General features: G+C 40.1%; 1 protein-coding gene across 1 annotated transcript; it reads left to right on the top strand.

Annotated features, from left to right (window-relative positions):
- The first annotated feature begins 2,469 nt into the window (after positions 1-2,469).
- On the top strand, positions 2,470-21,273 carry LOC139480500 (uncharacterized). The gene is made up of 27 exons (XM_071263592.1): positions 2,470-2,539; positions 3,974-4,033; positions 4,186-4,346; positions 4,461-4,709; positions 4,815-4,967; positions 5,087-5,541; positions 5,658-5,823; positions 5,917-6,246; positions 6,357-6,887; positions 7,077-7,420; positions 7,528-7,710; positions 7,957-8,218; positions 8,412-8,559; positions 8,769-9,026; positions 9,142-9,414; positions 9,551-9,794; positions 10,515-10,731; positions 11,609-17,245; positions 17,446-17,784; positions 18,090-18,255; positions 18,400-18,856; positions 18,973-19,120; positions 19,285-19,405; positions 19,555-19,796; positions 19,976-20,287; positions 20,401-20,475; positions 21,071-21,273. The coding sequence occupies exons 1-27, from the start codon at positions 2,485-2,487 to the stop codon at positions 21,110-21,112; spliced, it is 11,628 nt and encodes a 3,875-aa protein (XP_071119693.1). The 5' UTR covers positions 2,470-2,484; the 3' UTR covers positions 21,113-21,273.
- The last annotated feature ends 604 nt before the right edge of the window (positions 21,274-21,877 follow it).

Genomic DNA, 21,877 nt, shown 5'->3' on the forward strand with positions numbered 1-21,877 from the left:
AAACTTATTTATTTTCTAAAACTATACATTTATTCAATACGCACAGGCCGCTGTTTCAAACACATTTTAAAGGTAAGAAATGTTGTAGAACAAACGACATTTGTCACTTTCCTTTACTAAATTAACTGTACAAAAACTTTTCTATAACAACATAGGTCATTGCACGATACCGACTATGCATATGTTCATGATTCACTATCAAATAGTGAATGGCACCGATGTTCGCGAAATGGCGCGTGTATCTATCCTCCCATCACAAGTTATAAGGAAAGGTCAAGTGTTCACCTGAACAAACACTGGACCACATGGTACAAGTCAAAATAGAGAATTGTGTCGAACATCATTTTGGTCACGGATATGTCAAATTTGGAACTATCCTGTTTATCATTTAACATTTTGAAATCCTTACTAAGGCCTTGAAAACTGTAACCATGATCTGACAACCTTTGTGCAGGAGTCGTATGGCGCTCTTCGACATCTGCGTGTAAAAAACATGCTCGATTGTACCTCAAAAGTTGTGAATTGTGTACACTAAAACCAGGAGATGTTGGAATATTGCTCGACATGAAGGGAAAGTTGACTATTGGAATTTTCTAGTGATCCTCCTTGTCAAACAGTCTTGTGAACAGTTTTTTGTCACACATGAACATGAAATAGATGGGACAGTTTCACTGGTTTCTGAAGTGGGTAAATCAGTTAAAGGGAATTGGTTATTTGACCATTATTAAGCGATATCGGATCATCGATATGCCTGCAGCTTAAGTGACACTTCCGTTTTGATTTGTATAGATCAAGAAGTTCAGGGTTTCATATATGGTTTTCTCAGTTAGCTTCAGATTTGTTTTGAGATCGCTTTTGGTTTTTAATTTTTAGGTGCTCAATTTTGTGTAATTTATCTAAAAATAACGAACTATATATGTTTTTGGACACATTGTCACAAAGGACACAAAGGGCACATTATTCTTCCCTGTCCTTACAAAGCGAGGTATATGTAGAAAATATTCAGTAAAGGGCTATATAAAATGAAAATGAAAATCTTTGATTTATTTATAATTATAAGTTGCCTTCATAGTGTTTGTTTGTTTTTGTTGTTTAACGCCGCACTCACCAATATTCCAGCAATATAACTGGGGTCTGTAAATAATCGAATCTGGCTCAGACAATCCACTGATTGACATCATGAACATCGATCCACATAGTTGAGATACGATGACATGCATCAACCAAGTCAGCGATCCTGACCACCTGATCCCGTTAGTAGCCTCTTTCGACAAGCATAGTCACCTGTCATGACATGCATGGGTTGCTGAAGACCTATTCTACCCCGGTGCCTTCACAGTGAATGCATGTAGGGTTAATGACCACCCGATGACAGTAATCAAAATCATATATCGCCACAGTCCCTGATCAGAAAATCCACAGTCATGACAATAAACCGATATTTAGTAATGCTGTCACAATGAAATGTAATTAGGGGCTTTCAGTACATAGCAGACTGTGCTATCTGGAATACGTACATGATAATGGTGTTGACAGGGATCTCGATGATAACATTGTTATCAAGTGTGATAAACATTGTTATCAGTGAGGGTTGAACATTCACTTCAACACCTCACATTACTGTTGAGTAAAGGTACAACAGACAATACTTACCATTGCAAAACATGTCATGTTATATATTGAAAACGCGGAATACGAATCAATGTCTACCTAGAACAGCGGGGTGATTTCTCCCTAATGTCCCATTATTCTACAGTGCTTTGTGCAGTTTCAGCCAAGGCTTCAAATAGTTTAGCCTGTATGATTAGGGATATCGGTTGGATTGAAGTCAGCAGTAGACCAGCTACATCCCGGAGACTTGAAAATACTCGAGTCTCGAACAGACGTATTAGTCATTGAAAACATGAGCAGCGATCACCACTATCAAGTCATGACGAGATGCGATCAGCCAAGTCACGTTCAATATCTTCCGACAAGCATACGTTACTTCACACCACTTCTAAGTTCCATGTGCAGGACAAATGTGTGAAATCCACAGAATTGTGTAAAATCAGTCCAAACAAATAACCAAACAGAAACACTTAGAAGAACGACTTAGATAGAAACATTGATAGTTAATCTTGTGACAAGGCGAGGCTGTAAGATACAACAGGTACATCTCACGGGGTCAGTGATAAATATACCTACGGTCAGGAGAATATTATCACTCAAACTGAAATGCTGTTGACAGGAAAGGCCATCTAATCTTGTCAGATAGATAAACCACTACAATTCAGCATATTTCCTAGTATTAGAGTAAGTGTGTATGTTATCGAAGCATGCGCAGTGTTGCCATGCTGATATTCACAAATGTGACAGATGCGCAGTAAGCGATGACAATAGACATTGACTTTTGACCGGTGATTCTGGACTTGCTAAGTATAAAAGAAGGAGCACCTCCACCGGAGACTCAAGCTTAGCTAGTACATCTCCGAGCTTCACACCATGGAGGCCAGCTTTTTACTGGTAGTCGGCGCCATACTGGCCACGGCCATTGCAGGTAAGTTCACTTAATTACGTTGTCTGACCGATGGTTTAACACTGAAGTTAGACGAATGTGGAGTGATGGGATTGATTGCATAAGGGAAGCAATCCGTTTACTGTAAAGTATATCAACGTTTCTGAATGTATTGTGCCTTGGCGAGATTTATTAAAATAATTGTGTTTATTATTTGTAAAACTGCACAGGAAAGAAGAAAATGGCACAGACAAGAAGGACATGATGAAAAGACACGTTGTATAATATTATGCTATGATTAGTAATATATTGCCCAAAAATGTCTTAATTTACATTATGAAATGCTTTGATATTAGCGACATAGTATACCAATGTATTGCGATATGGAGGCTATATACTGAAAACTCCTAATTTTACTTATCATCGACATGCATCTTTAACAATGGTGTTCCAATTAGTGCAGTGAACTTACAGGAGTAAGTCTTATTTTTCGTTGTTTTTCACGGACGCCATATCCTGATGTAACGCATGTGTGTGAAGAATCAGGCCGCCTTTTCTGATGAAAATAGTTTGTTCCAGTAAAATCAATTTGTCCTCAGATTTTACCCAAACAATTGTTTTGATGTCATAAAAATATCGTGTTGTGGGAAAAATAAGTTCCTTTGTTCCACCTTTCACAGAATACAAATTGTTTATTTTGAAGCACTGACCGCAAATGTTTACTGACTCTAACACCCCAAAATTGTGCAAGTCTTTGTTTTAAATAATATTATCCTTATCTTTAACTACGAGTACTGCGATTCATAAGCTAACAATTTATCTTCCGGACACTGAAATAAACTACACACTACTTGTGAAATGATGTGAAGTGAATATAGCGACGTGCATGCACGTGTGTGTATGTGTTTGTGTCTGCATGTACTAGTCCGGACTACTAGTGCTAACTAACTGAAATACAATGCCGCAGTTTAACATGAATAACCCACTCATACACAGTATACTAACTCCGAGTTGACCAGTCCTTGTTTTAGCCCCATAATAACGAGCGCCAGACAAGGTAACAACAAATATAAACTTTTTACATCTTTTGGTATGACGCGGAAGGGGATCGCACCCAGGACCTTTCTTGTGAAATGAAGTACTACAATCCAAGTCGAACTTGCACACTCAGAGCTGTATGAGTCACCAAAATAAAGCATACACCCATGTTAAATAGTGGCTAGAAATGAAACAAACAAAAATGTATATCCGATGGTGATGTATTTAACACGGATATCATTGGCGACATTGCATGTGTCCTATCAATGAGTATCTCACAACAGGACAGCCCAGTAACGCTTTGATAATGTTTGAAGTTTTTTTTGTTCAAATCCATATTTCAAGTGTATACTTTCTTGTGCCCGGCAGTTTGTGTTATGCATGAATTTATGCATTATAGTGATTGGACATTGTGTAACAATAACCTTTTTGTGATAGGCCCTATCAGTGTGAGACAAGGAGATGAAGACATGAGATCATGCGCCAAATCATGCACAGGTAAGAAACTGAAGGCATTCGCCACATTATATCATATTCTACATTTTCCAAAAATACAAAAGAAGACGCAATAAGTTACATTTAACATTGTTTGCTTCCCATCCACCTAACATTTAAGTCAAACTGGCCAACCTAAACGTTGTTATTTATAGGCACATCCAAATTTAATTACGTCCCCGGAACGACGTATGAGTTTGTGTACAACGTTCAAACACAGACGTCCATGGAGGGAGCCTCCAGTGAACGAGCGTCTCTTGGTATCCGGGCAAGTGCTGACATCGAAGTGCTGTCGAAGTGCGAAATGGCTCTACGGGTAGGTAACTAAAAAAAGGCATGTAACAAACATGTATACGTTTTAATTGGAAACGCACCATAAAAGTGAAAATGAAGCCAGTTGTGACAAGTATTTTGTATTTCCTCTACTCAGCTTCACGATGTCAAAGTGTACCGATCTGATCCCTATTCTTCCAACCCCATGAAATATGCTGACGAAACTGGGGAATTCAAGAGGAATCTAGAAAGATTCCCCCTTCGATTCTCCTTCCAAGATGGCGTGGTAGAGGAACTGTGTCCAGCTGATGGTGAAACAACATGGGCTCTCAACATCAAGAGGGGTCTTCTAACTGCTGTCCAAAACAGCATGGATCGTATTGACACAGACCAGAGAATAAAAGAAGTAAGCAGCACTTTTCCCCTTTCTGACTAAAAAGGAAAGATTGATGAATTATTGTATCATAGGTATAAGTTGGACATGTGACTTATTCCGATTTTGACTTTTTAGAGAGATATTGCTGGCAGCTGCTATACAGATTACAAAGTAACCAATTCTGGATGGTACAGCACGTCAATCAAGAAAGTCAAGGATATTCTTGGATGCACCGATCGCCATGGTTACCAGAGTTCTGTCCATGCCATGCCATACAGAGTGCCATCGGTGAGTATATTTATTGAAAACTACATTTACTTTGTTTAGTTACATCCATAAACCGATATGATGTACATTGCCATTCACAAGTTGTCTTGCTCAGTATTTCCTTGTTGGATCTTCTCCAGGATATCCAGTCCATGCCACTGATGAAGAGCACACACGAAAATGACCAGGAACTGGACAAGAATGGTCGCCTAAAGAGTGCACTTATTACGGAGACACACACCTTCAGACCCTTTTCTCAGGACACCAATGGTGCCACAACCAAAGTTCTCCAGAGACTCAACTTCAAGTCTGAGAGATCTGGCGTTACAACAAGGCCTGATTTGATCGGCAGCCGTACAGGTCTGATCTATGAACACGTTTATGGAAATGGCCAACGTGCTGAACCAAGGAGGGAGGCAGAAAACAAACTCCAGGAAATCTGCAGGGATACAAGGGAAGACGTCAGACCAGACACACCACGTCTCTTTTCTGAACTTGTCTACATTATCAGAAACATGGATGTCACAACCCTTAATGGTGTCTACAATCAAGTCAAGAGAGGTTCACTCTGCAGTGACAACAATGAGCGCACCATGTAAGACACTTCTTGTTATTATTGTATTAATGCAGTAAATATCAATCATGTTTAAGAGTAGCATCTCAGTCCTGTAGAGATTCTTTTTCAACAACCGCATTTAATGTGTATTGTAGGAAGTTCTTCACTGATGCCATTCCTATGGCAAGCACAGGCGCTGCTGTTCAATTTCTGACCGAACTCCTGACTGGAAAAGATGTGACCGGAACCCAGGCTGAAATGTGGATCACCTCACTTGCACTCATTCACCATCCAACATTAGAAATGCTTGAAAATGTCAAGGTAAGACATAATGAGACATTTAACATGTATGTAACCTTAGCTTGTACTGAAGCAAAATAATAAAGATATGCTACTTGCTTTTCTGTTTGATAGGCCCTTGTGGAGTCCCCTGAATTGAGTCTGAAAGCCATGCTACCTGTGTCCACTATGATCAACAACTACTGTAGCCATAACCCAAGCTGTTCGGATGAGGTTGCTGTTACCAACATCCTTTCAAGCCTAGAGAAGAACATTGACTATGGTTGCTATGTAAGAGACAATAAACTCAATAGAATTCTGATGACTTTGCGTGCCATTGGAAATGCAGGTCACTCAGAAAGAGTTGTTGACAGCATCAGAAATTGCTTCACCAAAGAAGGAAATCCAATAGAAGTCCGGGTTGCAGCTGTCGAAGCCTTCCGTCGCCTTCCATGCTCTGCTGATGTGAGTTGTTTTGCTTCATAACGTTTTGATATTTACTCTTACTGTACATTGATTGACTACTGACGAATAAGAACATTGAATTGATTGATACTAAATTCTATCCATTTCAGAGAAATGAAGTGATGACCATCTACAGAGATGGAGAGGAGGACTCTGAGCTGAGAATTGCTGCTTACCTGGCTCTCATGCGGTGTCCTTCAGAAGATGTCCTCAGTAGAATCCAAGAAACCCTTGCGTCAGAGAAAGCTAATCAGGTTGGATCCTTTGTCTGGTCTCATCTTACCAATCTGATGGAAACAGCCAGTCCACAGAAGCAGACAATCAGGCGCATTCTGGAGGACAAGACTCTTCAGAGAGAATTTGATCTGGAGACCCTGAAGTATTCCCGCAACTATGAAGGCTCTCTTTTCCTGGAGAAATTTAACACTGGTGCCATGGTTGACAGCAACTTGATCTTTTCTGAGAAGTCTTTCGTTCCTAGATCTGCAATGATGAACCTGACAGTGGATCTCTTTGGAAACTCTATCAATTTGCTGGAAATTGGTGGTCGCATTGAAGGCCTCGAATACCTCCTGGAAACCTATCTGGGGCCTTACGGCTACTTTGGTGACAAGAACTCCAACAAGAAAAACACAGAACAGGTAATTTTGAACTTCATTCAATACAGACTATCTATGTACAGCCACATTGTATAAGACACTACTCAATATACATATTTAGTGTATGAGCTGATGATAATGTTTCAAATCTACCATCTACGCCAAATGGAATCTGTTTCAGCAGATAATCTAGACTGGTTCTTCTCTAGCATTGACCACTTATATTTCCAGAGTCGAGCTGACCTTGACAAACTTCGGGGTGCCATGTACATGAGGATCTTTGGCAACGAGATGTTGTACAAACACTTCAAGGGAATGGAGTCCTTGACGTCTGCTTCCAAGTTCAACTTCCTTGAATTTCTGATCAAGATGTCTAAGAAGCATGACTACTCTTTCACTCAGAGTATGATGATCCTGGACAGCAGCATGATCATCCCCACCAGCTCCGGTCTCCCCCTCAACCTGACCGTCAATGGAACAGCTACCATCAGTTTTAAGGCCTCTGGTCAAGTAGATCTCCGCAAAGTTGCCACCAAGCCACGCAGTCTCCTCGTTGATGGAACTATCCAACCAAGGTATTTTTGTTCTTTATAAGAACGGGTTAATGGTAGATAAAACAATAACATATACCTAACACTCAGTTATTGGTGCTAGAGAATACATGTTTCTTCATTACTTTCAGTGGAGCAATACAGATTGCTGGCACAATGAGTATGGATGCCTTCGTGACAAAGTCTGGTCTTCGTGTCTTCAACACCTGGCACTCCAGCACTGCCCTCAAGGGTCGTGTAGAACTGACTCGTGGCAAGATTCTCAGTGCTAAACTGGAACTACCGCAACAAAAGATGGAAATCTTTGACGTCAAGTATGTAGGCTACCCATCTGTCTTTTTGTGAACTCCAATGTCTTTTCCAATCCTTTGTAATCATACTGGTTGTTGGTACCACCTGCAGTGGCATTCTCCTCAGAACTGGATGTGTTTGGATGCTGCAAAAGCATCTTCATTTTGACAGTTTTATTTCTTGTAAATTGCTTCCCTGTTTGTTAGGCATATGCATATATAAATATGTGTTTTGCAACATTGAACATCAACTATTCTTCCGTGTTTCAGGACCACCTTCTTCTCAATTCATGGGGATCTCGAACAAGAAGAGAAACTTATCACAGAAAATCGCCAGGACTTGAAGTTGTGCACAGGTGAAAGACTCGCACAAATTACTGGTGTTGAACTGTGCAATGAATTCCAATGGGCCAATGCATCCTTAACAAATGGAGCTCCCTACTTTCCATTCACTGGTCCATTTTCCTACAGCATGACTCTTATAAAGAGAGACTCACACAGTGGCTATACACTTCTGGCTAAGCGCACTGAGGTAAGTGTAGTTTAGTATCATACCCATAAACTAACATTTACCACATATTTGTCAGACTATTGGACATATAAATCTATTGTGCTTAAAGTTTCAGGAATGTTTCTATTTCCATCATGTGGATACATTATGAGCTATTGATTAAACTATATTTCATTTCCCTATTACATATACAAATCTAACCTGGTTTGTTCAGAACAAGGTCTCCAGCACAGCTAAACTTGCTTTTGACACTCCTGGATCTAGAGTAAACAGAGCCCTGTCCATGGATGTTACTGTCAACTACAAGAATAAGGAGTTGGAACTGGAGGTAGTTTCACCCTGGAAAAAGGCAACAGTAAGAGGTACACAAATACCTTACAAATACAAAGGAAAAGTACATTTGTACAGTACTGTACTGTGTTTTTATGTCACCATAAGGCAATGTCATTCGTCCACCCTACCATCGGTTATTGAGAATCAAAACATATATAATTCAATAGTATGTCAACAACGTCCCTATATCCGTCTCAATGACCGTTATTTAACTAAGACATTGTGTATCTACTTTCAGGCAATTTGGACACTGACCAAAAGCTGCTTGGAGTTGGTGGTAACCTTTTGTTGGATGACAAAGATGAGTATGGCTTAGTGGGACAAGTGAAGATAGTCAAAGGAAAGGATGCTGTGACATACAAACCACGCTTTGAGATCAGACAACCAGGAGCCAAAGTTATTCTTCTGTCTGGCTCTGTAAACACTCAGGAATCTAGGAAAGCAACCATTGACCTGTCTCTTGAAGGAATCACTGCCAAGCCAGTCATGCTCAAATGTAAGTTTATCTAAACATTTATCATTTCATTTTTCACAGCACGTCATTTCTGAGCTGCCTTACTTCCTTATGAATGTTACAAATTAACTTGTGGTTCATGATTTCGTTCCTACAGCTAACCTCCAGAACACCAAGAATGAAAGAAGCATGACAGTTGTACTCAATTTGGGCAAGAAAGAAGGCTACAGCCTTGATGCCAGCCTCATCCACAAGAACACTGGCAAGAATAACCCCATCATCAAAATCATCCCAAGATTTGTTGTCTCAATGCCTGAGTATGAACTGATCAACCTCAATGGAACCTCCCTTTACAAGCCTCAGAAACTGATCGAGGGTAACATGTCCCTCTCCATCTATAAGGTCCTTCCTAAGCCACTCACAGCCTCATGTAAGTTGATTTATCGGCGTCATTCCAGAGACATGTTTTCCTTAGTAATCGATTAGTAATCTTTGTAATTACTATGATTATAAAATGTATATAACCAACGTCAACGTCTAACTGCATGTTCTATTTTATTTCATAGGGAAACTCGGAGTCAACAGTCGAAAAAATGTCGAATACAAAGGTTCAGTTAGAGTGAGATCCAGGTTCGTCAATGTCAGACTTGAGGGTGGCGTTGATCTGAAGAAGAAGAATATTGTGTCCTCCAAACTTACCGTCGACTACAGTGTTCCTGCCTTGAAGTCCATCAAACCAAATAAGTTTGATATCAGTTCCAAATTTACCAACAGAAGTACAAAGTCAACGTTGAAATATAACCTGAATGCGTAAGTACAAATCCACATTCATTCATTGATATCAATTTACAAAATTACCATCTATGTGACATTTGCAGATAAGACATTTAGGGGAAAAGGTAGGCACCAATTGTACTCCCGTTTTTGCTGATCTGTTTTATTATGCATATGAATAACAAAAATAGGTCGAATGGGCTGAATCAAAGCGAGGAAATCTGGCTTATAAGTGTAACTTTAGTTTCAGCTAATATAATATCGTTTACTATTTATCAAATAGCCAACTCCCTTCAACTGATGTAACTATATGAACGAGAAATAAAAGTAGTAACATCTGGTCAGAGTCACCTTTGTATAAAAAAGCTATCCACAAGACCGTATGACAAGGAGGGTAATTTCAACACTCCAATAGCCAACTTTATCTTTATGTCGTGCAATATTCCAACAGAGATTTCAAAGATTTCTTATTCAAAGGCTGTTAGATCAGGGTAATAACAATCAATGCCTTTGTAAAGCTTTCAAAATGTTTTATGGTAGACGTATGGGGAACATTTCCAAATTTGCCTTGGCATGTGTTTATGGGGTGGGGCAGGATACGCTCTCCTTCTCGCAAACACTCGGTATGATCACTGTTTGATAGTGATTCATAAACACATGCAATTGACAATGTACAATTGATTCTTATTTCATTTGATTATGGAAAGGGTTGGCCATTTTTTCACAAAATCTGAAGTGTACATTCTGCCTCTTCAGAAACTTCGTGTCGAAGAAAAACAAGGACTGGAACTTCCAAACAGATCTGGACTTCACCCACAACAAAAAACAGACTGGAGGTAGCATGCAGCTGAAGTATGGAAAGAAGCAGAAGGATTCAATTAAAACAATCTCTACTACAGTTGATATCAACCACGAAGTGGGAGCCAAATCAGCAAACGTCAAATATGACATGCAAGCTAAATTCCCACTAAAGGTATGTCAAAGATAGATAGTGCTGAAGATATTCGAGTTCTAAAGTATATGTGTTACTGTCATTGTTTATTAATCCAAACATTTATCTGAAGTAAAAATACGGTTTGTTTGTATCTGAAGGTTTGCTTGTAGCTGTGAACTGCTTGTATATATATATATATATATATATGTATGTATGTGTGTGTGTGTGTGTGTGTGTGTGTGTGTGTGTGTGTGTGTGTGTGTGTGTGTGTGTGTGTGTGTGTGTGTGTGTGTGTGTGTGTGTGTGTAAACATGCCTGTCTTGGTAGAATTTGAATCATATTTAAAAAGTAAAGGGTCTATTTTTAACAAAAGTGTGGAGTCCATCTTTTACATTTATGATAAATGTCAACACAAGAGAATGATCAGTTTCGATTAAACAGATTCCATTTGGCGTAAAAGGCAAAACCTAAGCATTTTCACATGATTACTTTGATGCAAACTGGACACATCCTTAAGGAATTATAGCAAGCACCAAACACTACTACTATACTTGAAAATTTATTTCAATGGGAAAATATTTCTCCAATCCGAACCAACCTTCTAAAGTACTAATAAAAGATCCCAAAATAGTATATTTAATAAACATTAAATATTTCAACATTTTGTTGAAAGTATTGTGACCATATATGTGACTCTATAATAACCATGAATGAAAAACCTGTGTGGAGTTTTACATATCCATGTCTGGAAATGATAACTGATCAAGTAAGTTGTGCTAACCTGTACTGAAGCAATTTGAACCCTGTATAATTTAAGACAGTATCTAGAAGAGGAATTCAGTGTATGTTATTTTAAGTGAGTTATCTAAGCATTTCAAAACAATCATGCTATACATTGCCTATTTATTCGTTTCAGAAAGTTGACATCCGACTGAAGGGAAAACACAAGCATGATAAGAACATCCTTGTATCAAACGTGCAACTAGACTATGCTAAAGGTAAGGCAATAAAAGCCTTCCTTAACTTAAAGGACAGCAGCAAGAAGGCCATGAAAATGTCTGGTATCTTCAATTTGGACTCCCCATTCAAAGATATCAACTTGAAGACTGATCTCACACAGAAGAAAAGAGATTTTACACATCAAATCACTCTCAAACTGGACAAAGCCAAGTCGACGGTTGTCACAACTTACAGTAAACAAAGGGGAACCATCCACAGTGTGGATTCACAGATTAATCTTCATTCCATGAATCCAACAAGGGTTATGGGTGAGATAGATCTGGACCTCAAAGACTTTAGGGTTTCAGGAAAGGTGGATCATGCCAAGAAGTCCTATGGTGTTGCTACAGCCTACAAATATACCAAGGATCCAAAAGGAAAATGGTCACTGGATCTTACCTACCCAGCCCGCCACATCGTTGTTGAAGTAGAGGGTGGCAAAAAGGGAACTATCTATGCTGGATCTGTTGATGCGAAATGGGATGCTAACAATGACACTCAGAAGAAAGTAAATGCACAAGGCAGCATTGACTACAAATCAGTCAGCGATATTGATTCATCTCTATCACTGAAATATCCGTCAAGAGTCCTGAAACTGAATGTTAAACACCAGGGTGGAAATACCTTGACTTCCCATGCTGACTTCTCCTGGTCATCTAAGAAACAGATCTCTCTTGACACTACGTACAGCAACCAAGGGTCATACAACAGTCGGAACATTCAAGGTTCTATCAAATTGCAAACACCTTTCAAGAAGTTCGAAGAAATGTCAGCTGAAATGAGTGCTGATAATCGTCCCCAAAAGTACACTTCAACAGCCAAATTGATTTGGGGTTCTCAAGGAAATGCAATCAATGGTGCCATTGTTTTGAAGAAGCCATACTCCCCCAAGAGCATTGATCTAAGAATAACAGCTAGCTCACCCTTCAAAGGATACGGACGAATGAATGCTGAACTGGAACATTCTATCTCTGACCAAAGATTGAATACCAACATCAAAGGGGCCTTTGAAGGAAGAAATGCTGAATTCACCATCTCTGCTCAAAACAAAGGAGACTTATATGATCGTGATGTTGAAGGCAGTTTGGTTCTGATGTCCAACATTCCCAAAATGAAGTCTATCGCCCTACAAATGGAACACAAAGATGATAACAGGAAATTTGTGACAGAAGTTACAGCTGATGTAAATGGTGATCGGTATCAATATAACCTTGGTATGACACATGCTCTGACTGGCTGGCAGTACCAAAATGCTGGAGAATTAACCCTTATGGCACCAAAGATAAGAATGACGAACACATGGTCTCACAGAAACACAGAAAGAGAGTTAAAGACCACTTTGACATCTGAGTGGGGAAGAGAGCGAAAAGTTCATTTCGATCTGTCTGGCAATCATGACTCTTCTGCAAGATACACTACAACAGGAGGCATCGTTCTTCAAACACCATGGGAACCTGTGAGGGATATTGACATCTCTTTGAACAATGCCGTTGGCAGAGGATATATCCGTAGCATTTCTCATTTCAAGAAGGACAAATCCACCCTTGCATCAAGTGAGATCAACTACAGGCGATCAACTGAATTGGCAGAATTTGACTTTATCATTACTACACCAGTCACACAAGACCTGAAAGGAAAATTCAACTCAAGATACAACTCTTACCCGATGTCTAGCCACTTAGAATTTGAATGGGCGCCACGCAAAATGATTTCAGCAGATGGGTCGATTGATCTTGCATCAATTGAAAACCTTGATGGTGAGCTTCGAATTACCACTCCATACAGGAACTTCAGAAACATTCTGCTCAAGTCTTCTCACAAATATGAAAATAGTGAATGGCTGTCAGATGCTCGCTTAGATTATGCTCCCAGAAAATCCATTGAACTGGAATCTCACATCAACACTGGATTGGTAAAGAAGGCAAGAGTAACCCTCAAGACACCTTTTGATGATCTGAGTGTGCTGGATGCAGGAATCGAGTTCAGTGGTGGACTCATGACCTTTGACAGCAGAGCGGATTTTGAGCTTCAGCCAACCACTGGGAAGTATGCTGCAGTTATGAACTGGAACTATGCCAATTCAGATGTTTCAGGAAAGCTTAGAATCGATACTCCCCTTGAAACACTTCGATATATGCAGATGATCCTCTCGAGCCAGAAACAGAACAATGGCAAGAGGCACTCTCGAATTGAGGTTGAGTACCACCCAAAGGAGAAATTGTTCCTTGATGTCACATATCAACTGAATTCACTAGAAAATATTCATCTGAATATAATGCTCAGCACACCATTTGAAAACATTGAGCATGTTTCTGTAAGTTTTAATCATGCCCTTCGCCGTCGAGGTATCGAGTCTGATTTTGATGTGACATATGCACCCTATAGACCAATAACAGGACTTCTAAAACTGTCATGGAACAATGATATTGATGGATCAGTTATGATTGTAACACCCTTCAGAAGTTTAAAGACACTATCAGCCTCCATTCGTCATGAAGGTGAACCAACTGATTTCAAGAGTCATGCAGAGCTTCAATTTAACAGCGATAAGACATGTGAAATGGACATTAAATTTAAACATGGAGACAGGACAAAGGGTTCCTTCTCACTGAAGACACCATTTACCAACTTTGAGGAAACCAAAGCATCGGTCTACAGGAGAGGGGGAATAAGGAGCCTGCAATCAGGTCTCACCCTGACATATGCTGATGCACAGGAAATTGAAGCCACTTTCACCAACAGATTGACATCTTCATCACTTGATTCTGTGCTACTGATCAAAGCACCTTTCACCGATGACATCCACATGTCAGTTGATCACAATGGGCAACTCACAAGCTTTACAACAAAGTTAGAAGGGTCTGTTGGTAGTACATATTCTCTGTCATCTCAAACAGGATTTACCCTGAGGAAACCAACCATCGATTTTAATACAAACCTTCGATTAAAATATGATCAAGGTAGCAGGAACATCGGAATAACATTCCACAAAGAAGGACAGGCAAACAACATGAACAGCCACCTGACTGGAGAATACAATGGCAAGCGTATTGAAATCAGAGGAGCACTAAAGATGATCACAGATATAGATGGAAGTCTTACGATCCAAACACCCTTTGAGCCATTCAGAGACATTGGTATGACCGTGAAACATTCAGGGAATATGAACAGATTCAATAGCGAGGGTGTCATCAGGTACATGGATGGACAAGCTGCTGAAGGCACTGTTGCATTCTCTCATAATGGCATAAGAAGGATTGATACTAAAGCAGAGATCAGAACACCATTTACTGGTTCCAAATCAGCTACTTACCATCACACAATGAATGATGAAAACATATCAGCTAATGCTGAAGTTCAATATGGTACAGGCAAGAAAATTACAGCTGAAGTTTCTGCAATGAAATCTCCTAAGATAGATGTGTCAGCTGAAGTCAGAACACCATTTCAATCCTTTGAGGTCTCCAAACTGATTATCTCCCATGAAGGTCCTCTTGGTAACTGTAAAAGCCACGCAGAGTTTGAGATGGCTGGAAAGACCATGACTGCTGATTCTAGTGTTATGCATGGAGAGTCAAGCAAATTAGATCTTGTCATCCTCACAAACATGGAAGGCTATGAGAGTCTTAAGATAAAAGCAAACAGGGAAGGCACTTTGAGGAATCTTAGGACAGGTGCACAGATTTCTCTTCGTGATGCTGTCTCTGAGGTATCTCTGAACAACCGTTTCACAGGAAGACGTCTTGTTACAGCCTTTGTACTAAGAGACCCATACATACAGGAAATAACATTCAACATTGATCATAATGGCATCCTTTCCAACTTTAAAAGCCAGGTGTCTGCCAACATGGGTCGAGATGCAACACTCACAGGTAATGTGGTGTTCAACATGGAAGATCTTGCCATCAACATGGAAAGTAATGTTGCGTATACTATGGCCGGAAGTGGAAACAACTATGCCATCAAACTTGGGAAGCATGGGCGACTTGAGGACCTCACAGCCTTCCTCACAGCAAACTGCGGTGACAAAAACATTAACATTAAAGCAGCTCTCAGATCTGATGACAACATTCACGGAGAAGTCAGCGTTGTTACTCCCTTTGAAGATTTCACAGATCTTGCACTCAAGTTTGATCACTCTGGTGTCCTAAATAGCTTTTCATCGGAGGGAACTATTAGGTACATGGATGGTAAGGAACTATCTGGAAAAATCAACCACATGAACAATAGGTTGAGACGTATCCAGTCAAGTATTGAAGTGAAAACTCCATTTAGCAGTTATGAGTTTACAAAGGTCGAATACAGGCATAGAGGAGATAGTAACTCTCTAAAGTGCAATGCTGACGTTCAGTATGGGTCGCAAAGAAAAATGAGTGCAGAAATGAGTATGGGAAAGTCCATGGACAGGTATGTCTTGGTCAGTAAGCTAAGTACAGGAAGAAGGAATACATTCTCTTTGGACTCTACAGTTGACCTCTCAACATCTCCGATGACAGCCACAGCTACACTTAAAACCCCTCTGGAAAACTTTGACAACAATGAAATTTCAATCACCCATAATGGAGAATGGAAGAACTTCAGGTCCACATTGGACATGAAATCTCCACTCATTAGTACAGTGTCTGGAGAAGCTGCTCTTCACTACACATCTCCATTTGAAATGGATGCCTTAGTTTCTCTCACAGACAACCTTAAACTCTCTGTAGAAAACACGCTGAGAAGAAGCAGACAAAGATCCCACATTGTAGCTGCCTGGGCGCCGAGGAAGCAGATAACTCTGGATGGATCCTACGTATACTCAAGCAACTTCGCGGAGAAACAGTTATCTGCAGATGCTTCTTTGTCTACGCCTTTTAAACCTTTGAGACAAGCAGCACTGAAAATCCAACACAGTCGAGGGAATGAAAGGTCAACTCAGACGATTGAAGCTGACTACAACGGAGAGACTGTCCTGGATGTAGACATGGAGTACCACAAGGCAAACAAGCACGAAAGCATTATTACATTCAGGAAGCCAAGAGCCATGCAGTACACTGTGTCTGGTGAGTTTGCAGACAACAGCATCGACACTGATCTGTTTGTCAACTGGGATAGAGATGAACCAGAGAGCAATGTCAGGTTCCAAACTTCCCTCAATGACCAAAGTGGAAGAAACACCATTGATAAGGCTATGACAATCAAATTAATCCACCCTGCTAGAACACTCGGTGTCACTGGTACAATTGCCAAGAGTGGAAGTCAGACCAAGAGTGTGGGCCAACTTATTTGGAATGAAGATGCCGGACAGATGTTCTCCTATGATCTGGACCTGACTGATAAGAGTCGCAGATACAGCACAATGTACGATGGATCACTACGCCTGGGAACTCCTGTGCGGGGATTCCAAATGGATGGTTCATTCAGCAATGCCCGTGGAAGAAAGATAATGGATGGTACCTTCTTCTGGGATGCTGTCCGTGATCAGACGAAACAAGTTGGTATTAAAGCTGTTCTTTCTCCATCTGACGTCCAAAAGAGAGCCGAGCTTAGCCTGAAACTGCCTTCCATTGGAAAGGTGGGTCAAGGCGATTTTTATTCCTTTCAGTCTTGTCAACAATGATCGCCGTGAATACCTGCAAAATTGCTGATGTGGCGTTAAGCAATATTCAATCACTCACTTGTCAACACTGAATTTGAATTTCAGTGCTGCATATCTTGATATAAGAAATTAATTAACGTAACTTATGTCAACATGCAACTGACTTGTTTTTACAGGACATCAAGGTTGACACTGAGTTGACATTGAATGATGGACGAACCCTCTTTGATGGCAAGACAGAACTCTCTTACTCTTCAGACTCCAGAAAGACTCTCACCCTCAGCTCCAAAGTTGAGGACATTTCATATGGCTATTCCAACAAGAACTACAGCATGACAGTGGCGATTTCACACCCCTACACTGATGTTGATGTGAGTCTGACATCCAATATTGGAATGTCCAGAGAGAAGTACACTGGTGGTATGAATGCCAAGTACCTGACTGCCAGACATGAGCGTAAGAACTTTGCTCTGCGTGGTGAAATCAACCGGATCAGAAAGCAACTTGATCTTCAGGTACGGATACAATACACTTTGCATAGAAATTAATCAGTTCCAATTTTGGAAACAATTCAACTTTTCTCTCTCTGTCTTATGACATAACGGTTTGAACAACATCAAAATCAGACACGTAGACATGCTGGCCTCTACTAAATGGCATTGCAAGTTTCCTAAGCTTATGATGGAAAACCCGCTGGCCAGAAAGATTTCATCACTTCCTTTAACATTATGATATTTTGTGGATCAAAAATATTAAAAGTAGATGCGATTATGGCAATGAAAAGGAAACAGTTGTAGATGTGTATTGTTTTTGTCCATAGATGATGTCTCCTCTGACGACGATGACTCTGTCAGGAGAGGTTGACACCACCAACCCCTATCGTCTCAGAATCAGTAACAATTATGGTGATGACCGCACTCTCAAATGTGTGATGACTTTTGACAAGGAGAGGAGATTTGTTGACTTCCAGACGAACTATGACCTTGGTAACTAAACAAACTGAAACTGGTTGTTGTATCACATCGCTGAAATATAAACGTTGTTGTCTTGCGATTCATGTCACAATATGCTTATAGTTTAACTTACACACTTTTATTATTTATTATTCATTATGGAACTGTGATTTTCAGATAACCCAAGTAACACTATCAACTTGCATGCCAACTACATCAACTCAACTGCAGTGAAAGCTGAACTGTATAGTACAACCAACAGCAGACGACTCACCGACAGTCTTGTGTTCGTTCGTCTTAACACATCAAGAATCCTCCACACCAGGATCTCTTGGAGACCAGAAGTTGTTCAGGAAACGCAGGAGTACTTGACTGACAAGGTCCGGAGGTTTGGTCAGAAGGCAAAGAGTGAATTCCATGACATCTATGAATCTGTTGGACGAGAAATCACTGGGAAATACCAACGAATTGCTACAGCTTTCAGTGAGGACATTGCCCCTTTCGTAACGCTCATTGAAAGAGAGATGGCAAGCATTGAGGCGCAGCTAGATGACATCAGACGTGACATCAGGCGCATGTATAGCCGAAACGACCTCTATATTGCAGACCTGGGAGAAACATTCCTATCCACATTGTAAGTAATTGCTTTTTCTTACTATTTTGGCAGAATTGGGAATAGTTTTGAAGGAGCATTTACATTGCTTACATTGCTTTGTATATTTTCATGTTCTTTTTATGTTATATTAACAGTGAGAGCTACAAGGATTTTGTCACGGCTACAAAAGCCAGGTTTGCCAAGATCAGCGAGGCAATGACCTCGTACCTGGAGGAAGTGAAGAACTACCCAATCAACAGAGAGTACCAAGAGATGGTATCCCAGTCCCTTACTACGCTAAAGGTAAAATGCCTTGATTCTCATTCACTGGGAAATGACATTGAAATACAGTGTTGCAAAGTAACACTTTAGATCACATTAGCATCCCAACCATTGAATTTATATTAAGGCGTCTATAAATTCCTTACATACACAACTTGCTCAATGAAAGTTTCTTTTTATTTTAGACTGTCATCGATTATAGTGTGAGATCCGCTGTTGATTTTATTGGCAAGATTGATGACCAACTGAAAGCCCTCAAGGATCAATACCAATTCCAATCTCAAAGAATCCAGGATGGAGTTTCAGGTACAAGTCTATTGTATCAGATACTACGGATCTGGACAGATCTATACAATACAATTGTATCTATATTTGTAGTTGTGATGGTGAAGAAAGTAAAATGTCGTTCTCTATACCAATATCATACATGAGTATTCTGGGCTATGTGTTTGCAGAATCCATAAACAGAATCAAGAACCACCCGAGACTTATTGCCCTGAAAGCCAGAATGTCTGACATCGACTACCAAAGGTACATCACAATGGTCCAGGAGAGAGTAAATAGCTGGAACATCCCCGAGAAATACAACTCTGTTATCTACAATGCCCGTGAGATGATCAACAGCAATCTCGCCAATGTCCTGGAACATGAAGATGTCAAACACATGAGATCTGTCGCCAACAACGTTTACCAAGAGGTAACTTGAAATATGAAAAATTGACATCATCAACTCAAGTTGTTAAACTTTACTGGGTGATATGTGTAGGTTCCAATGCTACTGAAGCATACAGATATACCACAAAGAATGTAAGTTAACATAAACCTAAATGTTCGATAAAGATAAAAGGATGCAAACGATACGTATTCCTCTTTCAGGGTGTGTGGGCATACAACTACTGGCAGGTGGAGGAAAATCTACAAGAGCACCTCAGCAGCATCTATGAGATCATCAAGGAGATGGTTGAGGAGGAGATCCAGAAATACCGACAGTACCTGAACTTTCTGGAGAAATCCAAGGTCACTGTGTGGGACCCTGAGCATGGTGAAATCCAGATGGATGTGTACCTGCCCATCCCACTCAAGTCTCTGGACTCCCTTCCCGAGGTGGACGCCTATGTTGACAGGGTGAAGAATGCTGTAGACCGATACACCCCGGACAGAGAAACCATCAAGCAATACTACGACAAGGTATATACTTCTCGTACGCCATCGTTCACTGGTAGAGAAAAATAACCAAACAACTTGAAATAGCACAATTAACACACTCAACACAAAACTACCTATATTTCACTGTGTTTCAGTATATGCCTAACATCAAATGGAGATCTGCAAATCAAACCAAACCAAGTGATGACCAGTTCACTGAAGAGCTCAATGTAAGTAGAATGAAACAGTTCGTGGCCTATAATGTTTAAAATAGTAATAAATTCTTACTACAACCAAACATGGTTAAAAATAAAATATATTACATATCACATCTGTGGCTAAATTACTCACCCTTAAAGATCCGGGTTTGAATACGTCTTCAGCAACCCATGCTTGACGTAAAAGGCGATTATACTTGTCGTCAATTCACGTGAAGACTATACTTGTCGTAAGGGGCGACTAACGGATTGGTTGGTCAGGCCAATGGCCTGGCTGTGCGTATCATCGTAATCGAATTGCGTGGATTGATGCTCAGGCTGTCAATCACTGGATTATCTGGTCCAGACACGATTATTTACAGATCGCCATCATATAACTGGCATATTGCTGATCGCGTCGTTAAACAACAAACAAACAAACAAAGCTAAACACCTGAGGCCTAGCTGTGTGCCAATCAGCAATTCGCTGTGCAGAGTTGTGCCCCTTTGGCGTACGTGTATAACATGTCTACTGGTCAGTGATGAAGCAGTGAGTTGGTCCCTGAGTTATTCAATGTTGACACTGTAAGAATAGAACTAAGCCCTTTTCGTTTGTCATTTGTTGCAGGAGTTCGTGATGAAGAAGTCACTCAGACAGCGCCGTCGTTAGCGAGCTAGAAGCATCTGAACACCTGGCATGTCCCAAAATGATCTTGAGATTATTGTAATATGTTAATAATTTATTTATTTCATTGTGTATAATGTACAGTTCTTATTGAATGATCTTTATGTTCAATATATTGCATTATTTGAATAAAACATTGACCTGTACCATTTTGATCCTTATCACTTCTATTAGGTTTTCTCAATGGTAATGGCCACAACACACGTGTATGTTATTCCACCAACCTAACATATACATTTTACAGTGCTAGTAAAACACAGACTGCAGTTGAATTAACTGATTCAGAATGTTAGGTCCTCTTGAACGATTTGACACACGGAATATAATTAGCAAACGAAGTGTCCAAATAACAAAAATAGGCGCTGTTACTATGTTACATCCATCACATTCTGTTTCAAGGAGTCTGTGTTCAGTGAAACCCAACTGTTTCGGACGCCATCGTGCCCAGTTGATGTCCTCTGACTTTATGTAGACAATCCTAACAGTACGCGCTCACCTTTACAGAACATCTGGTATCGTCACTGTTTAATAGTGATACATAAAAACATGCTTACAGTCGTAATCGTACAATGCGCTCTGCTTGCAACAGAGATATCTTATGATTATTGAACAGGTTTTGTCACTTGTATTTCTTCTAGTAGTATCAAACTTCACCTTCATCAGGATCACTAGTATTTAATGACAATGGTCAGCTTATTGTTTCTAACATCAATTATGCCAGAATTGGTATAACTGGATCGTGAAATAACG

The sequence above is a fragment of the Haliotis cracherodii genome, unplaced genomic scaffold (assembly GCF_022045235.1).
Source record: "Haliotis cracherodii isolate W230 unplaced genomic scaffold, xgHalCrac1.p SCAF_4, whole genome shotgun sequence".
Lineage (NCBI taxonomy): Eukaryota > Metazoa > Mollusca > Gastropoda > Lepetellida > Haliotidae > Haliotis > Haliotis cracherodii.